The 24,554-nt window shown below is 36.9% G+C and overlaps 1 protein-coding gene across 4 annotated transcripts in view; it reads right to left on the bottom strand.

Moving 5' to 3' along the window:
* Positions 1 to 1,485: 1,485 nt before the first annotated feature.
* Positions 1,486 to 24,554, bottom strand: part of LOC656076 (uncharacterized protein) — a 37,276-nt gene continuing 14,207 nt past the window's right edge. Inside the window, exons 2-5 of one of the 4 annotated variants that reach the window (XM_962627.4) lie at positions 19,577 to 19,608; positions 5,565 to 8,849; positions 5,222 to 5,517; positions 1,486 to 2,646 (exon numbers count right to left, since the gene is read on the bottom strand). In XM_962627.4, coding sequence (XP_967720.2) covers positions 2,107 to 2,646; positions 5,222 to 5,517; positions 5,565 to 8,811 — 4,083 coding nt within the window. In that variant the 5' untranslated portion in view covers positions 8,812 to 8,849; positions 19,577 to 19,608 and the 3' untranslated portion in view covers positions 1,486 to 2,106. Of the gene's footprint in view, positions 2,647 to 5,221; positions 5,518 to 5,564; positions 8,850 to 9,344; positions 9,368 to 19,576; positions 19,609 to 24,554 lie in introns of those variants that run through there. The other 3 variants (XM_015985087.2, XM_064356119.1, XM_015985088.2) reach the window with 3 other exon arrangements.

Raw genomic sequence — 24,554 nt, 5'->3', positions numbered from 1 at the left:
TTTTACATTTTAGTGCATCTTTTTTCTAAAAATTTTTTTTATTTATTTTTTATATGTATCAATAAAATATACTAGACGTTGTCCCAGAAAGACAATTCAAAAAAGTGGCAATAAATTTAACTTTAACAATTAATTTAACTTGCTTTGTTGTCTGTCTGTTTCATATTTTTGGAGCCAAATTTGAAAGGGTTCCCGTTGTTTTAAAATCCTAATTTGTGAGCAAAAATATTCTCGTTTGATAGAAAAACATTATTTTTTAAATTTTAGTGCATCATTTTTCTAAAAAAAAAGTTTTTTTTATTTTTTTTTTTATATTTTTTATATCAATAAAATATACTAGACGTTGTACCAGAAAAACAAATCAAAAAAGTGGCAACAGTGGCAATAAAATTACTGGAAATTAGTTGAAAGTGAAGCACAAGAAACCAATTTTGGGAGTAATTATTTGCGATTTTATGGCTTCTTGTGGCTCGATAACGCGCCTCATCTCGTACCAGACTAATGCCACGTAATCTAATTTTATAGTTATTTGAAGTAATTAGATCAGACACAATTTGGCCGAAAAATCGCGACGAAAGGTTGTCGATACCGTCTGCCAGTTTTCACGTGCAATACATTTGCCGAGTTCCACTTTTCATCAGTGGTGTAGCACCGGGTGATTAAATAATCGTAAACAATGGCCAGATTTGATACAATTCCCTGATTATCCCGTTAAAAACCCTCGACACTGACTGCTCGCAAATTTATCGTCGGGATAATTATGACATTGTCGTGTACATCAAAATACTCGCGATTTCATTTATTTAAATCCGGGGGGATTTGGGCGAATCGATAGCGAATTGTGGTGCGAATTCCTCTCGTCGAAATTAACAATTTCGGACAGTTATGGATTTTTGCTCCGTGCAAAGTTAATTTCCCGGAATTTATAAATTAAATGTTAGCATGTTGACTGGAATTAAAAGATAAATACAAAGTTGATGAGCGGGGCTCCAGTTTTCGAGATTTAATTTCGGAGAAATGGGGTAAATAAAGTCGATGGCGCATATTTTTAATTCGGGAAAGTTGTATTAGTTGCAGTAATTGTATTAAAAATAATTCCAAACTCGTTAAAAATTTTGGTTTTATTGTGAAACTTGATGAATAGGAAACTCCCTCAACGCCGTTGTAAGCAACTCGAAGCCGGGGAAAAAGAATTTTCATATCGGAAACTTCCAATTACCCTCATCCAATTATCTTGCAGTACTCAAATGTGGCTGGATTCTCTCTTTAAGCCCCAATTATATCCCATTTGCCTGCGATAAATTGGCCCATGATGACTGTAGCAATGTTCACTGCAAATCTTACAATTTGTTATCCTGTTTGCGGAATGGCGCATGAAATCCATAAATAACTCCCGAAACAAGTGTCGCGAATTGCGAATTTCACGTCCAATCTATCGCGCTTTATGACTGAAAATTTCCCCGCCGAAAACACAAAAACACCAGATTTTAAATACAATTTATTTTAGTCTAAATATTTACAAAAATTAACACAATTTTAACGTACTATAAAAATGTTTATGTGATTTTTGACTAGAACATTGTTAAAGTTCATGCAACTTTGTCACTAGGAAATCGGGCGCCAGTCCTTGCAATTTTCGCCGCTTCATTGCCCACACCCGCCAGAGAAATTAACAATAAAAAATTGCAATAACAGTAACAATTGCGACATTTTGTGCTCAAACACCGGCGCTAATCTCACAAGTCATTTAAATAAAAATTAGGGAAGTAATAACGTTTTTACGGTAAATAAAGCCTTTCTGTTACGGGAAATGAGGGCTTTCACAGATAATAAAAAAGATGATTTGTTACTAAAAAATTTATTTGGGCTGTGTTTCTGGTTAGTTATCGCCGGGATGATGCTCGAGGGAAAATGTATTTGAGGCAAAAAACCGCCCAATTCAACAATTCAACATTTCCATCCACGTTTATTTTACAAAAATCCTTGTCTTAAAAACTGCAAGAACTGTCGATTCTCTCACCCCAGTCCACTCTAAAACCCCGGAAGAACCTCCCCATTATCCTGATTATCACTACCACTCTCCGAGCGTCCGAACCACTGATATGATTAGTTAATCTGCGTCGTGTTCATGTTGGTAATAAAGTGCGGGTGCCCCCCATGCCCCGCTTCGCCGCTCTGGATCGAGAAGTGTCTGTAGGAGATATACTCCGGCGGAATGGGCTGGTCCCTCTTGATCGCCTGGCGCTGCTTCTTCACCTTGAGGTACCCCAGCACCGACACGAGGACGATGAACACCACGAACCCCATGCAGCAGCCGATGATGAGCCCCAGCCGCCGCGTGAGGATGGACTGGACGCTGTGCTCGCCGCCCCCCAGCCCCACGTGCACGCTGTCGGGGGCCAGCAGCGTGCTCACCTCGGCGCACTTGCTGGTGGGCGAGTCGACGAGCAGCGGCAGCATGGAGTCGCTGAAGACCTCCAGCTGCTGGGAGGTGTTGTCGGGACGGCGGGCGAGCCGGGATTCCGCCGTCTCGCGACGGTGGGCCCAGTTGCCCAGGGCTAGGACGCAGATGAGGTAACGGGTGCCGGGGTACAGCTTGGACAGCTTCATCGAGCGGGAGGAGCGGTCCAGGAGGCGCCCGCGGATCTGCGAAAAAAGTTAATAATACACGGTGGCCAGAGCTTAGCCTAGGGCCGCCAACAAAAACAAATCAAAAATAAAAATACGGAAAAAAATCAAAAGTTAGGGCGTCTTTTTACAGACGTGGCCGTTCTCAATGATTTCAACGTGCTTGATAAAAAATAAAATATCAAGTTACTGATACAGTTTTACATAAATATCCTAACTAATCATGCTTTCTTTCAAGTTTAAATTAATAAAAACTTATTCAAAATCAATACGAAATCAAAATTTGGATAACAAAGCTTGTGGGTGATTGGATTGAGGAAAAAAAGGAAGTTTCTGAATTCTATACAATAATCAGTGTTTGCTATTAAATTCTTTATTGTTTTTTCTATACCTACATATGACTTTATTTAGAATTTTTCTATTATTCCTCATAATTAAAATTAATAAATAAAAATTATTTTAATAATGGTTGATATCTTAATTAAATAAATATTGAAATATTGAATCAAAATTTTGTAATTTCTGCATCACTTGAAAACGTTTAAGAACAAAATGGTATGCCTACGTATTTTTTTTATTAACTCGTAAAATTTTCTTGAAAGTTTTACATTTATGTTAAAAAAAATTAGAGTGCGTACAAAAAATTGTACGGAGCGGTAAAACTTCAATCTACAATTAGTAGGTTAAAAGAGCACACTTTTATATAATAGAAGTCATATTTTTTAGTTAAGAATTGTAATTTCAATCATGTTATTAATGAATTTCTTATGTAAATTGTAAAATTCGATTTTATAGTAGGTAAGGGAGAATTTATGTTTTTTCGTTTGTTATTTATTTTAATAATTTATTTACTGTTCTACAAAGTTTAATAAATTATCTAAAATTCAATATTAGTAAAAAGGTTTAGAAAAGGGCCCCGTTTCAGATTAGCCTAGAGGCTCCCACAACTATAACCCCGCCCTGAGCGTGGCCAAGCTCAGCCTTCGTCTTTTGTAGCTCAGTTATTAGTAAAAAAAGTCCCTTTTTCAATTCTGCATCGAATGATATTAAAAAAAAAGGAGTTGCCATTTGAAATAAGCAAAATAAAAGGGTCTAAAGTTTAAAAAGTTTGAAAATAAATTGTAAACACCCAGTACTAATTCAGATCAATCATACTTAATTAATGTCTATAAGACCTTGTTCAGACGTACGTACTAATAATGTTATCAAGAAAGCACCGTTTCTATTTTTATTCATTTTTAAAATAAAAGATGAAAACCGATTTTTTTTTTTATTTTTTGACAGTAAACCCTAAACCCCTAGAATCCTAAACCTAAAAAAAAATTTAAGAACATGAAAGATACTAGAAGAGCATCCTAATAAGCACTAAAAAATAATAGCAAGCCATTAAAAAAATATGATTATGAGGTCATACTTCTTTGGAACACTCTGAATAATTAAAAATATTTTCATAAAATACGTCCTAGAGTAGAGGCTGTTGCATATTTGGTGGCGAACTGACAGCGACATAAAAGAATTTTGAAATATACCCACTTGGTAAAGATAATGAAGAACATTGGCGTGCATTTTTTTCTCTAAAATTTACTTAGTTGTCATTGTAACATTAATGAGTTTTGAGGGCGAAGATACATAGAAATATTACTATTATTATTAATAATTTGTTTATTATTTTTCATCTTAAGTATTTTATTATAATTTTTTAAAGACAAACAGTGGGTTTGAAAAACATTTTACTAGAACGCCTATGAACAATTTTTTTTCAATAGTAAACATATGTTTAATGCCAAAGATCAGACATTTTTTACAATCGCCACCAGATTTGGAATAAGATCTATAAATAACGTCTATAAAATTCAAAAGAGCTGGACCACTCTGTAGAGCTTTCACTGAAATTGTTAGTGTGTTAATTGCTTTACTTGAATGTAGATTTGACTGATTGTTTTCTATATGATGTAATTTGTAATTACTGCTGAAAAGAAGAGAAGAGGAAATTATCCGACATATGCTGCAAAAAAGAACCAAATCGCATTAGCGTTTACAACGAACACCGGCCAGCGCTAATAAAAATGATGTTAATAATATTAATGAAGCGCGATCCCCTTTACATCGCTTCAAATTTTATCCAAACACCGCTTTAGCGACACTTTTTATCTTTTGACATAACAATCTCTCGCCGCGCCATCCAGTTACACAATTCTTAAATTTTTCAACAGCGTGTTATCCCCCAACAAAGCACATTTCCAGCGAGTTAAATGCATCATTAAAGCTGAAAATATACGACAATTTGCAAATTTACGAGCACAACTAGCCAAATAATTAAAATGATGTTTCCATACACAGCCACATCTGATTATTTCACACAAGTGACCTGAATACTGCCCATTCATTATTCCTGTGAGAATATGCAACTGCATACATCAAGAATTTGAACAATGTTTGAACAGCGTAAGATAATAAACAGAACTATTTGCACAATCAGCGGCGCTGGAAAAATTTTAATCGACTTGTCGCGCCAAGAATTTCCAATTTGGAGAATTAGTTTTTGTTTAGAGCGCTCCAAAGGGGGTTTAATTAGAAAGTTGCGATTTTGTACCTCATCCACCATGTCGATGGAGTAGTAAACGACTTGATATCCGTGTAAACCGGAGTGATTCCGGCTCTGCCACGACACCAGCACCGAAAACGGCTGTATGTCTTGTATCCCCAGTTTGACAACTAGCGGCTGATCGCAAAATTGCTCCGGGTCCAGCTCCAGGAAAACTCTTCCTCTCAGTTCAGGCGGATGTTCACAGCGTAATTCCAGCGTATTCGTCCTCTCGACAAGCTTCTGGTGATCCCTGAGCCACTCCCACAGCTCCTGCGAGTCGCAGCTACACGACAGCGGGTTCTCTGAAATAATAAAAATCGAGCCGAGTGACACAACTTACAAAGTTTACCTTCCGTCCGTAAACTTCTTATTTGTGTTTCAAGCGGTCTGAAAGCATTCAAAGGGATATTTTCGAGATAGTTCCGACTCAAATCCAAAGTTCGCAATTTTTTCAACGGCCTGAAAGCCTCATTAGACACCGACGTGATCCAATTCCCGTACAGAAACAACTCGGCCAAGTTCTCCAGATGCTGGAACGTCACTTTGCTTATCCGTCCGATCTGATTGAACGAGATATCCAGCACTTGCAACGACCTCAAATCGGTCGGAAACTCCTCAAGGTCCTTGAGGCGGTTGTGCGTCAGATTGAGGATCCGCAGATGGTTGAGACCTTGCAGCCGCTCCTGGGGCAGCAGCTCCAACTCGTTGACCCCCAGGTCGAGGGTCAACAAGTGGGGCAAACTGCCGAACGCGCCCGGAGATATGCGCGAAATCCGGTTAAAACCCAAGTAAACGTGCAACAAATCGGGGAAATTCTCGAAGTCTTTGCTCGTTACGATGGTCAGGTTGGTGTGGCTGATGTGGATTTCCTCCAGCGAGGGGTACCGGTGGGAGGATGCGATGTCGTGGATGCGGACCAGGGGGTTCCCGGTTAGGTTCAACCAAGCCAGGCCCGGGAGCGTGTTCTCGGAGAGCGCCGAGTTGGGGATTTGGCGAAACCGGTTGTTTGATAAGTCCATCCGACGCATTAGCGGCGAATGGTGGAAGAAGTTGGCCGGCAAGGCCGATAAAGAGTTGCCACTCAAGTCCACACTCAGGACTTGGGTCAGATTCGACGACGCAAAGCCCGACAATGAGGAGATCTGGTTGTTCCTCAAATCTAGCTCTTTCAAGTTTGGCAAACCGTTCAGTCGCGAGATATCCACCGAGGTCATTTGGTTAAAAGATAGAGAGAGGATTTCCATTGTTGATATATTCAGCAGCGCCGTATATGGGAGCTCCTTAAACGCATTCGAGCTCAATTTCAATTCCTTGAAGACATTCAGATTGAGAAAAATGCCATGCGGGAGTTCGGCGACGAAGTTGTGACTCAAATCGATTTTAAGCAGGTTTTTGTTCTTCAGAAAAATTTCTTTGGGGAGCTTCACCACCGCGCAACCCTCCAGCTGTATCACCTGCAGCGAGGGCAAACCGTTGAGCGCCTCCGCGAACAAATCACTGAAATTATTGTTCGACACTTTCAAAACCCTCAAGCCGGGAATGTCCAAATGGTTTAAATCGCGCGAAGTCAACTGATTCGAATTCAAATTCAACTCGTTCAAATTATTCAGACCGCGGAAAGCCCCCTGTTCTATTTCCCCGATCGAGCAGTTCATCAAGTTCAAAACCCGGATCGGCAACCCCTCTTGGAAAATATCATCGTGGAGTCGCGTCAAGTGGTTGAAGGACAGGTCCAGCACTCGCAACTTCTTCAAGTTGGTGAGCGCCCGCGGCTCGATGCTTGCGATGTTGTTGTGCGGTAGAAACAACTCCTCGAGTTCGTGCAACTCCGCAAACGTGCGCGTCGTGATCTCCTTGAGCTGGTTCAGCCCCAGGTCGAGGAACTTCAGCGCTTGCATCGGTTCGAACGCGTGGTCTTCAATAAAAGCGATGCTGTTGTTGGTCAGATACACCCTTTGTATCAGGAGGAGGTCCCGAAACAGCGCACTGTCCAGTCTCCTGAGCCTGTTGTGCCCCAGCCACATGATCTGGACGCTGGACTGGCCCCGCAGAGAGTCGTTGTGCAGCCTGGTGATGCTGTTCGAGTCCAGCTGGATGGAGACGAGCGAGGGCGACTCGTGCATGAACACGTCCCCGAGTTCCGAAATAACATTCCCTTGCAAATTAACATGTTGGAGACTCTGGAGCGTGCGGAAGGCCCCCGAGTCGATCGTCGCGATCTCGTTGTTTTGCAAATGCAACTCCAACAAAGCGGGGAGTGGATCAAACACGCCGCGGTGTACACTCTGGAGGCGGTTGTTGTGCAAGCGAATTTCCCTCAAGCTGATTGTTTTGTCGAAAGTTCCCGGTTCTAAGTCCGATATCCAGTTCGAGTCGAGACTCAAAGATGTGAGATTGTGGTTTTGGTGGAACAAATCGCGAGGAATGTGTGGCACGAAGTTCGAACTCAAGTGCAGCTGGGCGAGGTTGTGGAGGGTGGCGAGGGAGTCGGGATCGATGCGACGAATTGCGTTCTGTTGTAAGTAAATCACCGATAAGTTGGACGAGTCGCTGAAGGCGTCCGAAGGGATCTCCAGGATGTTGTTCTCGGACAGGAAGAGTTCCTTCAAGTCGGGCAGGAACGCGAACACGCCGCTTATGTAATGGACGTGGTTGTGGCTCAAGTCAATCGAACGCAGCTTTTTATTGGTTTGGAAAGTCGAAGCGTCCAGGAAAACGATCTTGTTGTGACTCAAATCCAGTGATTCCAACTTGGTTAAAGACACGAAAGTGTCGGGATGTACCGATTCTATCACATTGTAATAAAGGGATAAAGTCTGGACGGACGGACACGGTCGGAAGCAATCCTCGCCCAACTTTTCGAAATTATTAGAACTCAAGTCCAAAAATTGCAACGACTCGAGTCTCGAATACCCATCGTCTGGGATAAAACTGATCTCATTCCAAGACAACCGCAACAGTTTCAACCGTTCCAGTCGCCGAAACGCCGTCATCGGGAAACTGACCAACTTATTTTCCGCCAAGTCCAGCTCACTTAACGTGTCCTCAAGCCCGGCAAAGCCATACTCTGACACTTTCCCGATCTGATTCCCCTTCAAGTTCAACTTGACCAACCTCAACCCGTAGAAACTATAGCTCGGTAAATCACTAATCTCGTTCGACTCCAAATCAAGCGCGATCAGCTTCACCAGCCCCCCGAACGCCTTCTGGGGGATTTCCCCCAGCTTGCCCGAGACCAGACTCAAACTCTCCAGCTCGGGCTTGATAGTGGTCAGACAGTCGTCCTGGATTTCCTCCAGGTGGCTCTGCGAGATTTGCAAATGCTTGATGATTGAACCTTCTGGGAAAAAATCGGAGGAGAGTTTGGTGACGGTGCGGTCCAGGTCGTAGATGCTGAGTGATTGGATGGGTCCGGAGACGATCTGGAGAACCGCTCGGAGTGAATTGGCAGTGGCAGCGGGACATTCCAGGAAAATCCCATCTTCGAAATTGAAGCAAGGGCATGAAGGGTTAAGGGCGAGACTTGGGCATTTGTTGTCTTGGGCAAGGGCGAGGCCCAGGGCCAGGATCAGAAGGGCGCCATTGCGCGCCATCATGTGCCCTTCTTGCGAGCCATGCTGCCGATGCAACGGGCCTGGAAAAATACAAGGAAAATGATTTTGAAGATTTTGAAGATAAAGTTATTTTCTTCGTTCATAAAAATCGGAGACAATGGAATGTAAAAGTAATCGCTTTGGTAGTTTGGGCAGAAAAATTGGACGCATGTAGACAACTCTACTTCTAGTTTATAGGTACAAATACATCTATTTAAAGTAATTTTTTAATCTAAGTGATAATAATCTACACTAGAGTAATTTTGATGTCTAAAGACGTCAGGAATAGAGTAAAATAAAATACTATTTGGTGCGATAATTAACCACGTAAGACACATTAAAGTGTAAATTTATTTGAATAAACACTTAGAAAGGGTACATTTTTGGTCATTTTCGACCAAATTTGGTAATTTTTTCTTTCGAGTTACTTAAAAACAAAAAAAAAACTTGATGCTTGGCTCAAAAACGTGTTTAAATCTTCAGAACTTGCAAAAATAATGTCATTTTTGACGTAATTTTGTGATTTATTGACTTACTTTTTGAGAAATTGGGCGAAATAATTAAGTTTTTGCTGAATAGGCGCGCAGAAAAGTTAAATTTTTGGTCATTTTCGACCAAATTTGGTAATTTTTTCGTTCGAGTTTCTTAAAAACAAAAAGAAAAACTTGATGTTTGGCTCAAAAACGTGTTTAAATCCTCGGAACTTGCAAAAATAATGTCATTTTTAAGGTCATTCTGTGATTTATTAGTTTACTTTTTAAGAAATTGGGCTCAATAATTAAATTTTTGCTGAATAAACGTGTAGAAAACTTAATTTTTTGGTCATTTTCGACTAAATTTGGTAATTTTTTCATTCGAGTTTATTAAAAACAAAAAAAAAACTTGATGCTTGGCAAAAAGACGTGTTTAAATCCTCAGAAGTTGCAAAAATAATGTCATTTTTGACCTAATTTTGTCAATTATCGACTTACTTTTTAAGAAATTTTGCGCAATAATTCAGTTTTTGTTGAATAAACGCGTAGAAAAGTTAAATTTTTGGTCATTTTCGACGAAATTTTGTAATTTTTTTGTTCGAGTTTAATAAAAACAAAAAGAAAAACTTGATGCTTGACTCAAAGACGTGTTTAAATCCCCAGAACTTGCGAAAAGAATGTCATTTTTGACGTAATTCTGTGATTTCTTAGCTTACTTTTTAAGAAATTGGGTGCAATAATTAAGCTTTTGCTGAACAAACGCGAATAAAAAATAAATTTTTGGCCATTTTCGACCAAATTTGGTAATTTTTTTGTTCGAGTTTAATAAAAACAAAAAGAAAAACTTGTTTTTTTTATCTAAAAACTCTGAAGATCTCCACTTTTATGTTGAGAAAATTAAATGTAACTCTACATAGTGTTTGGTATCAAGAATTTTCGAGCTCTGTGGGTTGGAGGTAAATTTTAATAAAACCCCATTCAGTTTTTTAAATAAATTGTTTATTATTATTACTAACAACATAGAAATAAAATAGAAATACATTAAATATCTGCATTTTTCACTACTAGTGGTCGTTAGGTCAGGTCAGAGGCTATAGATGCGACCTGAAAACTCTGGCACTTGGGTGATGGCATTACCACCATACGCATATTTATTTCTTTTTTTTACTTATAAGAATAAAGTCTTTTAACAAAAGATTCAGTTTACCAACTGGTGCATTTTTGTGCAATCGTATTATTCTTAATAATAATAGTATTAGAGACGTTAGCTGTAATTCTAGTGTAAATTAACTCTATCTAGAGCAATTTACACCTAATAGTGCTGAAAACCACAAAAAACTTTTGACGCTAAATTTAAACTGTAATTTAGAGTTGATAAGCACTGATGGATTTTTAGAGTAGTTTTCTAGTGTAATTTGACTTTTATTTAACAACTCTAATTGATAGACACTAGGATAGTGTATATTTAGATTTTTTACTGTGTGTAATTTATCTGCATTTAGTTTAATGCAACTGTGTTAAATAATAAAAATTCTCGCTGGGTTGGGATGGCAGTGTATTCCCGGTGTTAGTGAAACAAACAGTGTTAATGCACCCTTTCAGTGATAATGCGGAAGTGGAGGACAGCTCGTCAAACCTAAGCCCTTCTAATTTTAGATGAGACGATCTTCGACACTTTGCTTTTAAACTAGAATAGATTATCAAAGTGTCATGGCAGCGAATAACACGTTAAGCCGTGTCGTCAATCAGAAAATAGGGAAATAATTTTGCAACTAGTCCACATTCGTACGGAGGTAATTCGTTTAAAACCAATTTCATCCGGGTGGTGGTTATTTACATGCCGTAATCCTTCACGGTTTAACGAAGTAGAGATTAAATTTAGATTGCTCGAAAATTGCTAATTAACACTAAATATTGATTTGGTGGAATCGAGCGCTCATTTCAGCGGCACTAAATCGGAATGAAAAAGTTTGTTTTCGTCGGAACGGTTTAAAATTTGGGTTCATTTTCGTATAAATTTTCACGTTTTATGGATTTCAATTTGGCGGCGCTCCAAACAAGTCAAAGATTTGTTTCATCTCCCGTCTAATTCCTCTATTATTTGTCCCGAGTTAGCGAAATTGAGTCGTTTCAATATCGGTCACCGGAGCGAGTAAAAATTTAAATGATCCTTGAGAAATGGCGGCTTTTATGACAATCCCTGCGATATTGGCCGTAAGTCAAGATTTTGTCAGTGCAAGAAGAATATTGCGCATCGTTTAGGTTTATTTATGCGATTGGGGAGAATTATGTTGCATAAATACATCTCATTTATGGCTGACATAAAAACGACGTTTATCTTCGACGCGTTCTTAATGAGACAGATTTATTGACGTCCGGTCGCTTATAATCGCACTCACTGTTTTGTAATTGAGGCGAAGCGACTCCGTAAGCCGGACTAAATTAATTTACCAAAACATAAAGTATTATACATTATCCCTGAAATTAATCAGACCGGGACTGCAGGGTTAAGCTGGACGCTAGGTCACTTACAGCTACACGATATGAATGCTGAATGGGATCAGCGTAAATAACCGAACAAAATTATATATCGACACGATTAACCGCAGCTGCTACGGACGCGAGTGGAGACGATTTAATTAACTTGCCTCCGACACCCTTCGCCATTAAAAAATTGATACTTTGCCACAACCAGCATTCCAAGGCGGTGGCCATTTACAGAAATACAAAAAAAATCCTTGGATCTCTTCAAATAGAAGAGATTTGGTGATTAATCTAATTGTTATACTTTGTTCACATATTATATTATCTTACTTTTTTAAAGCTCTTTGTGAACCTAAACCCTGTTTAGCTTCTCTCAATTAAATTTGAATACAGTTTCATTTTTGTTGAATGCTGTTTGTTCGCCAAATCGTAAATGTCGGAATAAATATTAGTTTAACTTTTAATTAATTGTTTAGTTTTATTAAAACCGAATCGTATTTCCTTTGAAACAAAAACTGCATATGTAGCTACTGTTATTGTTTATTTTGCACTCGAACTCAGGCTAACATTAAAACTATTTGTTTAATTGTTTGGAATACTGTCTTTCTGTTTAGCTTACATAAAAAACAAAAAATTTATTTTGATATTAATCAAAACAATACAGTGTGTACTTGGTACAAATAATCAACATTTTATTTTTTATTATAAACAAAACTCTGATAAACCTACAAGATGCTCTTCTCAAAACCGATAATATGTTTTAGCAAAATTACAATTTGTTAGAATAAAATTTGAATTCAAGTCCAATGTTGTGGTAAACTTAGTGCAAGTTAATCGGTCTATAACTTTTTTGGTAATTGAAATATTGCTATGCTGTTTTTGTTTTCCGATAGATCGACTTAAAATCCCCAAACTAAAAATATTTTTATTATGCACAGGGTGTTGAATACAGAGTGGTAAACCAAAATTAATTTTTTTTAAATGGAGCAGCCTCTATATTTTTGCATAACTGGAATCTATATAAAAAATAATGTAACTTTCATGTAGCTATTATGAGTCTATCTTTTTTCGTTTAAGAATTATTCAATTTTTCGTTATAAAACTATGAATATTTTCCGACAAATTTGCAACAGGAAATCTAAGAATATCTTGTAGTTTTAGCAAATATTCGACTTTTACTTGAAACATACAGATAATGTACAAGATGTGACAAAAGGCAAAAAAATAATTAACTCATTTTTTAAATGGAACACCATGTGTTTCTTTACACGAGTTGACAGCATTTTTCATAAGCTTTCTAAAGATATGCGGTTTGTATAGCAAATCCAAAGTATTTCTAAGCTGTTCAAATAGTTTTTTTTTCTTTTTTGATTTATTTTATTATTAATTCTTGATGAGTAAAATTCGTTTATGTATCAAGTAATAATTCGATTACTAACGTAATTAGTCACATTAGTGCATATCAAAAAATTAATTACTATTTGACTTATCAGATGCTAGGATAACAAATTTTCTTGTAATAAAATAATTTTTTTGAAACATTTTGAAAAAACATTTTAAATTTGCTATGCAAACCCCATACCCTTAGAAAGCTTATCAAAAATGCTATCGATACATAAAAAAAATACATGGTGTTCCATATTATATATTATATATTATATATTATATATTATATATTATATATTATATATTATATATTATATATTATATATTATATATTATATATTATATATTATATATTATATATTATATATTATATATTATGTATTATATATTTTATATTTTATATTTCATATTATATGTTATTATCTGCAGGCTTTAACTAAAAGTCGTCTATTTGTTAAAACTACAAGGTATTCAAAATTTTTCTATTGCAAATTCGCCAGAAAATATTCATAGGCGACTTTGCAGTGATTTTTCAAAAATTGGGCTTTTTTGTAATCAAAAAAAAGATAGTCCTATAAAATTTTATATTTTATAATAATTTTATAACCTATTTTATAAGTTACTTTATTTTTTGCGTAGAATTTTGAATCAAATAATGTCTTGATTATTGAAAACACTGAAATCATTGTAATTGTTGTTTATTGTAATATCAGTGACAGAAAAAAGAACATTGGCAATCCTGCATATTACCGAGCAAGGGGTGTAATGACTAAAACTTTGGTAGTACATAAAAATACAGTCAACACATTGAAACAAAACACAAAAAGAGATGAGGCATAAAAGAGCAAAACGGAAAAGTGCGCAAGATTTAGATGTAAAGTTTGTGTGGAAAATCCCGGTTAAAAATGGTTTTGCTGGTGGCCGGCATGTGACCAGAGAATTGCTTTGTGGTAATATTTCGCCTTGTTTATGGAGTGAGCTTTTATCTGTTCTCCTCCTTGCAGTAAATAATTTATATCCCGAGATAACATATAGGTTACATAGATCCTGGCACTTACATCGAAAACAATTTACGCTGGAAATGCAAGCAAGTTTGTGTTCATTGTGGAAAATATCGTCGATCAATAAATGTCCTGTTTTTAAAAAACCGTTTTTCACGCACACGCAAACTCAGAATTTGTACACAGCTCGCCGGTATATAAACACTGTGACAATTCAAACTCCGATTCTAATTCCGTCCCGACGAGATTACTCCGCGATAATAGAATTTTTTAAGAGGACGTTTCCACAGACACGGCCCTATTCCGAAATAAAAACGACGACTGCACTCCAACCCTTGCAAGAAATTTGGTTTAATATTCATGGCGCGCTGAACTTGTGTGTTGACTCAAACTCAAGTTTTCGTGTAATTAATCTCGAGGGATTTTTATTTTACAATTGCTGTGATTGTTTTGTTTATAAACAGTTGAAACAATTGAAAATTTCATTTCTTCTTCAAAGTTCCTAAATGACTTTAATGTAAACAGTTATTTAGAAGGAAGGATAATTATGTGATGCTTGAAACGTTATTTGCTTTCGCTGAATTTAGGAAACTGGAAAAGTGGTAACGAAGTTTCATCCATAACAAAAAACGTAGGTAATAATAAACCAAATAAATATACAGTGCCTCGAGTCGTTTTTTCGTGACATGCTCTTCGATTTGGATTTCCAATTTTAATAAAAAGATATCAAAGCAAACGAAAACAGTTCCCATGATTCCAAATTCTGTCAATACTCCGTGGCCCAATCTAATAAATTACCGGAAAGCTCCAGGTGGCAGCACGAGATTAGCCTAATTCCGGATTTTATTAGCGAAATTGTAAATTCGTCAAGAATTTCACTCGTGTCATTGCAAACTTCCCGTTTGATCGATTATTACTGCAAGCGAAACTTTCTCCTCACGCCCCATTAGTCGGAAATTTTTCATTAAACACATCGATAAATTATTAATGGGGAAAAAACAATACCAGTTTAGCTGTGCTAAGCTCTAGACCACACCTGTCTCCAGACTGGTTGGTATGCATGCAGGGGCGGATTTTTTATTTCAGCATGCTTTTTATTACGTCAGGTCCCGGATTCACTGAGGGCTACGTGTTTGATTTAAATGAAGTGCTGCAACCCCAACAAATCGCTGACACCCTCAGTCAGACTAATGATACCGACCGACAACACGTGGCGGATTTCCGGGTTTACAAACAGATGCGATCAAACACGGCTACATATTGGCATCAAAGCGTTTTTCAGCGAAAATTTGAAAGCCATCGAGATTCCACCGAATTAGTGCTAGAGAAACTATCAATTGGGAACATATTTGGCATTGTGGACTCTATTAAGTGCCAAACTGTTGCAATGGGATGGTTCAAATTGTTGCGAATAATTGCAGCCCGGAACCGGATTTTAATTGAAGGTTTAGCGAAATGCAGCTGCAGCGCGACATCTAAACTAATCATCAGAACGATTTCAAGATCACGTCCGAAGCTTTGTAATTAGTCGAAGGGGAAAAAATAAATCCCTTGAATTTTTCCCGGCAATTGTATGTTTGCAACTAGCGCAAAATGAAATTCCTTTTGTCGTCAGCTCAAGTGTGAAACGGCGCACCTGAGCCCTCGATTGATTAAAATTGAAGCCATTTATTTCGCATTTTTTGACCGCTGCAAATTTGAATTTCAATCAAAATTTTGCATTTTGACGCAATTACAATTTTCCTGTCATTTCGCAGCAAAGCACAAAGGATTTATGTGCGGAAAAAATCCGTCGTAACTCCATTAATAATCTTGCATCGTTGCAATAAATCCAAACAGGCGTTCGCTGCAGCGGAACATCTCCGCGAAACTTTCGTGTGATTTACCGAAATTTATTCGACTTATGTTGGCCGCACTGGCCGTTTTCGTAAGTGTATTTTGTCGTAATTCGTGCGCAATGTCGGCAGCTCATGTTACGGCTTTCCAAACCTCAAGTCGCCTCACTTTGACCTCTCGTCCGTGTCGTCTTTACGGGCGTTATGGTCACTTTGGCACGCGCTCAGCCCTACCTGAAATGGAAACGACGCCACTGAAAAACACAAAATAACCGCATTGTCTAGCTGAAACGAACTCGCTTTGAAAATACTGCAGCAAAAGCGAATTTTTAGAACCAGAATTTGCTCTGATAACCCTGTGGCAATTTATGAAAAAAATATTACGTAGTATTTTTTATTTTTACACACACCTCAAATGCTGGAACCGATTTCCTGTTAAATATCGTGCTTTTCCAATTCCTGGAGTAGTCATTTTGTTTTTAAGTTTTTTGCCACGTTCGATGCAGCTCTTTGCGTCTTGAATTCGCTATTTCGAATAAAGGAGTTGGAAGTTTGGAGCGATTATCTAATAGAGGAGAAGAATTTAGATTTCGATCTTATGCTTTCTAAAAAGCACTACAAAGTCAAAGCCACTGGAGGTTAGCAATCGTTTAAAGTAAAACCCCTGAATGGTGTGCTTACCATTTTCCGTCTGAATCCCGAAATCGATAACCCAAGCGATTCCCGAGATATCCACGTGTGAAGTGATTTATTTTTAATGCCCGCCTAAGCCGCCAAATTGTTAAACTAAACACCACCCGAGTATTAAAAATAATATAAAATTTGAGGGCAAAAAATGGGCCACTCTCTGTGGGTTTTAAAACCGTCGATGCCTTCGACGGGATAAAAAACAAATATGTCTGGGGATGCCGCAGAATATCAAAGACTATGCAGGTATTGCTTATGGCGCATCGGAACGTACCGGCTGTGTAAACAAAGATACGATTCTGAGGGTGGCAATAGCCGGCCTCTTTTAAAAATTGACGATGTTCGACCAGATAAAAGCCGGATTCGGAGGAAAAGACCGGATGGGACATAACACTAAAGATAATTGCTTGTTGAGAGAAAATTCCGGGAAAATCTGGACCGTGATGTTATTGCAGAAAAATATTTAATATTTAAAAGACACACTTACGACTCGCCCGGCGCCTCCACCATTTTTTAATTTAAACCCAACTTGCAACGTTGGAATAATGGAAACAAAATGACTGTATTTTCTCTTGAAATAATCTTTTAAGCCTTAACGTTGATTTTCGGTTAAAGCCGGCTTATAATTTTGTTGTGATGCTAAATTTACGGTCGAAAAATTCCGTGGAGTAATCCAGTGAGTCTAGCACCTGGGCTGCAAAGCTAATTATGCTCTAGTAGATGTCGTTAAAACCGAATTCATCTGCGGGCTAAGATTGGTGTTTAACAAACCGTGTCTGCGGATTTTTTTCGTTTGATCTCGTTCACCCCCGAGTATTTTTCCAAATTGAGTTTCGCCCCGAGCCGGATTTTTAAAACATATCGGGCCCGAAATAAAATTTCTAATCGGATGAAAGGCATCCTTCACACCGGGAAATTTCAGTCAATTAAATGGGCGACGACTTTTGAAATTCGTTTGATGTCGCTGAATTTAATTTCGTGCTTCTTTCAAGCCAAGATTTCGGGAGGGCCGTAATTTGTCAAATAGAATTCACACATTTTTGCTCCTAAACAGGTTAGTTGGAGAAATACTGTAGTTTCATTTTTTGGCTGAAATTAAATTGGGGAATACATTTCCATACATTTGCATGCAGTGAAACTTTGAGAAATTGGCTTTTTCGGTGATAAGCGACGATGAGGCTTCTGAATAACAATCGGCTATCGATAAATTATGAATGCAGCACAGTTTAGACCGCACATTTGAGTTTTTAAATCAATTTCCATTTTGGAACAATGCGATCTTATCAGGATGCACCTTGTGTACTTAAACGTCTATATGAAAAAGAACTTTCGCAATTAAAAACTTTTAATTGCAACAGTTGAACAAAAATAAGTATCTTTGCTCCGGCTCATTTGGAAAACTTAACGACTTATTTCTGCCTGACCTAAACCGTAATAAAACTTTTAAAATTCTCTAACTATCGATGAAAAACCTAATCAAGAATTGATAGAATTTCGTATGGTGTTTATCCAAGTCGAGATTCATTCGGATAAGAATCCTCTAACGTTATTTGCAAAACATAAAATTCGCATCATAAAAAAACGGAAAGCTGGATTCGGTCCAAATAAGTGTAAACACACGATAAAGTCACAGCTTTTCCCTTGTAAATAACATTAATAAGACCATCTTTTAAAACGAAATCCTCAGATACAGATTGATTAAATTCGCTCGTAGCGGACGGTTTCAGGCCTTTTAACGCACAGTAGGCCACAAAGAAAAGAGCATTAGCACAGCTACTTCCGGATAAAAGAGCAGTAATGAATTTACCTGCCACAAAATATGCCCGCCTCAATTAACTCCAAATTAAACTTAAACTATTGCGTTGTTTCAAATAAATCTAAAAATACCATTCAACTAAAAGTGTTCTATTTTTGATATTTTGAATGTAGAGACAAACTATTAATTGAAAAATTAATTTAAATAATTAGGTGCTTCCTAGAGAAATTAAATTTCACGTTTCACGTTCAGTGGCCGCTGCAATATTTTCCATTAACTCTCCATAACCCTTTGTTCATTTTGAAACGAGTAGAAATTTGTTTCAGCATTGAGTGAAAATTGCAAAATCAACCACTGCATCCTTGCAACAGTTTACGCGACTTTTATTAAAAATTCCCTTCTACAGTTTATTGTATGTCATGTGTGAAAGTCTGGAGACGGGGAATATTTCATAATAGAGCCGAAATCCGGCGTTTTCAATTTGTTTGGAGTTTTTAATGGCAAATGCAAGTGAAATAAAAACGTGTTAACGATCAGGCCGGCGTGTCGTTTCAGGTATTTGCCTCCAGTTTGCTTGCAGTGCCATATTTTCATATCATTCCGTAGTCAGCATCCAAATACCAAAAAATACAATGCATTTTGCATACAAATCCCCACAATAACACTTAATATTACGTCCGCTGGCCGAATATTTAATTAAAAAATATCTCCCGGAACGGTTGTTTTAGTTTAGGAAGTTTGGACCGCATGTAGAGAATTTCAATTAGCACTGTGACATGTCTCTCTTATTGCAAATACCTGAAGTCGGTCTAAAAACTTCCCGGGCAAACAGATGCACTCTGTTTATGCTAAATTGGGCAGTTCCTCTAACAATGCATCACAGGGGGCACTAATTCATCGGTTGGTAACCCTGCCGCTAGCACACAGCTTCCTTTAACAAACTCTCGTGTCCGCATACACTATTCATCATTGTGCATTATAATCAAGTGGGCCGGGTTGGCCCAGTTGGCTTGATCTCTCCGGCAAACGTTACTACCGAAATTGAATTAGCAAGCTGCGATAATTTGCCTTATTGTTTGAGTTTTGCTAAGCTGAACAAAAAATCGCTATTGGCCGGCCTAGGGGACTTCGTTTCCGCCAACTTACCTACTTATAGTGCTCCAGTTCAGTGCCTGCAACTGCAACAAAAAATGCCCCAATTATTCTCAATCTTTGATCTGTCACGGTTACAAAAAAGCGACATTAAGACTTCCCCAACTTCTATTAGATAATTTCCCGGGAGGCATCAATCGACAGGATTCGATATTACGAACATTCCGTAATCTCTCACAACCCTTAAAAAATTGCCTTTTTATCCAAATTAAAATATCGCTCTTGCGGCGCCCATTTCCCAAACAAAACTTCTTCCGATTGCAATCAATTTAATGGTTTTTTGATTGCGGCCTCAAGGTCAAAGTTCCGTCCAAATGACTTGATTACATAGACGTGTAATTACAACCGGCAGCATAATGGCTCTTTGAAACACCTACATTTGTGAACAGTTGTGTGAATAAATCGGAGATTTGTTTGCAAATTGCGTTCAATCATAATAAATTATTTCAATTGAAAGCTCTGAACTATCCTTCAAGTTAAACCAACACGCTTTTAGAGCTTGCCTGATCCAATACAAAAGTCCGCTGATTTATTTAGTTTAAAAACCGTATCAAGTGTGATGACGAGCCCGATTACAGGGCCTGTGCACCTCTCAACCGGACTTGAAACATAAACTTTTCTAATTAGCGCAACTCGTACAACTTTAACCGATTAACAACTTGTTTAAACTATTTCTAATTAAACAAACTATGTGTCGAGGTGCACGAAAAATTCAAGACGTAATTACAGCGTTCTGGCGCGTTCAAAAATGCGCGTTATTTTCTCATTTGCCTTCTACAGATTTATAACGAGCGCAATATTTCCCTTTGTTGGAATAAATACAATATGCTGCCCGAGTCTAATGAAGAAAAAATAAGATCAACGGGTGAATTGTGTTCATTTTTTGTTACGATTTTAAATAAAGTAGTGGGAAAGTGAAACAAAGGACGATAAATACTGCAACGACGTGACTATCTTGTGTCTTTTGTGGGAGAAACTTCTTAAGGGAGATAAGAGGCGGAATAGGCCGGGTTATTGTTATTAGCAGTGTAGTCAACAGCTGAAACTTTTCACAAGTTCGAGGTATTGTATTAACGCAGTATTGTTTTTGCTGAAAAAATTACGAAAACCCCGGCGCCTCCACCATTTTTAGCCAAAGCGCAAACTTCGGATTCCATCTTATGTTTAAATGTAGTTAAAATAGTATTGATACAAGTTATATTTTGTTTTTACATCGTTTATTAATATTTCAACATTTTTCCTTTCATAGGTGTTCGTTTTCCACACAATTTTAAATTGTTTTCACTAATCTTTCAATTCTAGTAGATAGTAGGAGGTAGTATATCTTTCTTCTGCAAGTGGTTTTTATGGTTCATTATTTGAATTAGTTATTTTTTATCTTACTCGATAGAATGTAGTGGTCATTTGGTGATTTTTTTATTCTATCGGTAATTTTTGTTAAATAATTTAACAAAAACTCAATGTACACACAGAAACTAAACAGAAAACGTTGTATTATACACGTAAAGAACAGATGCCATTGTAATTTTTATAATGGACAACTTTTCTTTACTTGTATAATACTCTACTACTTCATAACTTTAGTTTTTTTTTTATTTTACTTGTAAATCCCATATCATTTTTGTCAAACGTATTTATTATAAATTCTCATTTAAAACCCTCAGGTAATTGGCAGGTTATCGACAAAATTACGTAAAACTGTTTATATTTGATCATAATAAATAATGAATATAGAATATGTACTTACATAAATAACTCTATAAATACAAAATAAAAGAAGACAATAGGATAAAGCATCTATTTTAGATCATTTAGACACTTGTGCTTTTAAAGTTGACTTTTAATTTACCATTTCACAATACTTCAGTTGCAAGAAAAACCCGGCGCCTCCACCATTTTTGCCAAAACGCAAACTTTGAAATTTTCCATCTTATGTTTAAATGTAGTTATACAAGTTTTAAAAAATTGTATTGATAGAAGTTACATTTTATTTTCATATCGTTTATTAATGTTTCAGCATTTTTGTCAAAAGTATTTTTTTCGGAAATTACAAATTTTTATTTAAAAAGCTCAGGTAATTGGCAAGTTAACGACAAAATTACGTGAAATTGTTGAACATAATAAATATTGAATATTGAGTAAGTATTTAAATAAATAAATAAATAAATGCAAAATAAAAGAAGAAAATAGTATAAATTATCTATTTTAAATCATTTAAACACTTGTGCTTTTAAAGTTGACTTTTAATCTACTATTTCACAATACTTCAGTTTCACGAAAAACCCGGCGCCTCCACCATAATTTGGCAAACCTAGCCAACAAGTGCCTGAAGTTATCAGTTATGCTCTATTTGGTTTTTAATTTTTCTATATTACTTAAAGTTATCTTTTACAGATGTTTTTTATCTTTTTGTAGTGTAAATAAAAAATTGCTTCGGTAATTTTAAAAATCTACAAATCTACAAATATTCTTTTTATTCACTACCTTAATACCACAGTAATTTAGTTATGAGTTATGAGTTATCAAGGCCACAGTTTTGCCAAATCCTGTCCCCAAAAACCGCGCGTCTATTTATAAATTACGCTCTGCAGAGCAATTTACTCACGGCATGTTAGAAAAAGAAAACGTGCGGAAACTGAGCTAACATCTTGCAGAATTCAGAATGAAAAACTGTAAAAGCTATTGCAGTCGATTTTAAAATTACATTAAAGTTACATTAACTTTGTTAAAAGCACGACGTTCATTACTTGAATGTTTCTAATCGATTTTTTATCAGAAACCAGAGACATGCGAAATGATAAAAAAGTATCCAAATTACTCTTCGTGGCGGAATACAGATAGATTTGTTTTTTACGGTGATGACGGTGCGGTTCTTTGGACAAAACGTGGTTAAATTTCCCTCGCACTTTATCACAAGTGCAGTTTGCAAAATGTAGTTAAGCTTTGGTGATTTTTAAGAAGTTTGCACCGTTTTCCTCGTTGTTTTGCTGTTAATTTCGTTAAACTTTCCTGGTTTAAGTGGAGTCAAAGAAAAGTTTATTTAATTATTGCACCGTTGTGTTAGCTTCGTAATGGGGAAAATATTGTGTTAGCTGGGCAGTTCGGTTCCCGATTATTACGCAAATAGGGCACCCATCGGTGCGGTAACATCAGGCCCATTTATAAAACAACAAAGGAAGCCACAATCGATAAATGGATGGCGTCACTTTCCTCTTCTTGATTTACCTCTGAACACAATTAAGTCGAGTCATTTATTTGTCGAAAATTGAACCGAGCTCTGTATCACAGCGAAATTTGATTATCTCGATTTTTATTCGTTATATCTGGGCGATAAATTTTCTATTAGCAAATTGGCTCCGCGTCATTTGACACAATAAAACGGCGACGTGCATGGCATCGTGTGTAATTTACAACAGTATAAATAAATTTATCGGCGCTCTGAGCCATCCGATTATTATTAAATTTCGTGTGTCGGGAGCGAGCTTCGAAGTGATTTAATTCCTTAAAAACATTTTGGACGTATCAGTCAGTCAAGCGGCCCCAAACGGGCGATTTAATTGCGCGGAAGAGTTTTCCAGTCTTAACCCCCAACAAGAACAAAGTCGCGCCTTAAACCCAACAAAACTCGCGATATATTTTAAGTATTAGCAATTTTTTCTTGACGAAAGCTCGCAGGCAATAAAACGAGCTTGCAAATAGAAACAGAAGTGTTCTCGTGTTGATAATGAGTGCCTTCTTAAACAAGATACCTCCAGTGCTTGGCTTAACGCGATACGACGTTCGCATACAAATATCAAACCGTATACATCGATCCGGTTTCACCCCGGAGTGTTGAAACAAACCGGACCGGCTGCACACGACAGCCTGCCAAGGTAAGCTCCCGGCTATAAACTATCACTAATGCTCGTTTAATAGCGTTTGCACAAAGCACTACAATTGTTCGGTTTGTGTGTACACTCGTCGCCGCAATTGATGGCAGGATGTGTGTCTTGGAATGAGACTAGGTGAGTAAATCACGAGAAGACAAGAAGCGGAGAGGAACACAAATCGTATTTATTATTAACAGAACAGAGCGCACAATGCACTTGACCTAAAGCACAAAGACTAAACTCTAAAGAAGGGGCCCCTCACCAGAATTACAAATTAAAACTTCGCGTAAATTTTAATACAACCTGGTGTTTTTTATCTAATCGATAATAGACTTCCTTTTCCAATGCTTGTTGTTTCGGAATATGTAAACTCCATCAAAAACAAATTTGATAAATAATGAAGCCCTTTTCTCTTTTTCGCGTGAATGGGTAAAGTTGTTTTACTTTTTTTTAACAATAGGACTATCCAACAACAAAAATGTAAACCACAAATTGAGACAAACAATAAATTGTTCAGATAAAACAGTAAGAATTGGGAAGATCGTAAAATTTTTGGTCACCAAATTTGACAAAAGTGACAATAGTATTCAGAAATTACAATAGTCGTTTGAACAAAGCGGCAATTCCAGAGTTGATAAACATGAAGATATTTTTAAACTAAAAGAGTATTGAGTTTCGTTCAATATTTTTTTATTTGGAGCAATCAAATATTTATTACCAATTTTTTGATGGATATAGTCTTAACAAATAATGCATTTTTATACAAATTTTAACAAGTTATTCAACCAAAAATCTTGAAATACATGTCACTTGCGACTGGAAGTTCTACTTGAACTACACGCCTCTTCTATTTTAACCGAATGTCCAAACATAAATTTTTATGTTTATAAATAATTTCAGTAGTGAAGGATTTTTACAACCCTCTTGAAAGGTAGAATTTCCGCTAAATCTACAACACGCGTTTTTTATTTTTAGTCGATAGCCCAAGTATCAATTTGTATGGTTACAAGTTCGAAAATAACGGGTTAATGTATTTATTTAAGTTATTTAGTTATTTTTTTTATCTTACTCGATAGAATAAAGTGGTCATTTGGCAATTTTTT

Source organism: Tribolium castaneum, chromosome 4, assembly GCF_031307605.1.
Source record: "Tribolium castaneum strain GA2 chromosome 4, icTriCast1.1, whole genome shotgun sequence".
NCBI classification, from domain to species: Eukaryota; Metazoa; Arthropoda; class Insecta; order Coleoptera; family Tenebrionidae; genus Tribolium; species Tribolium castaneum.
This window is presented reverse-complemented; position numbering and strand designations above follow the sequence as displayed.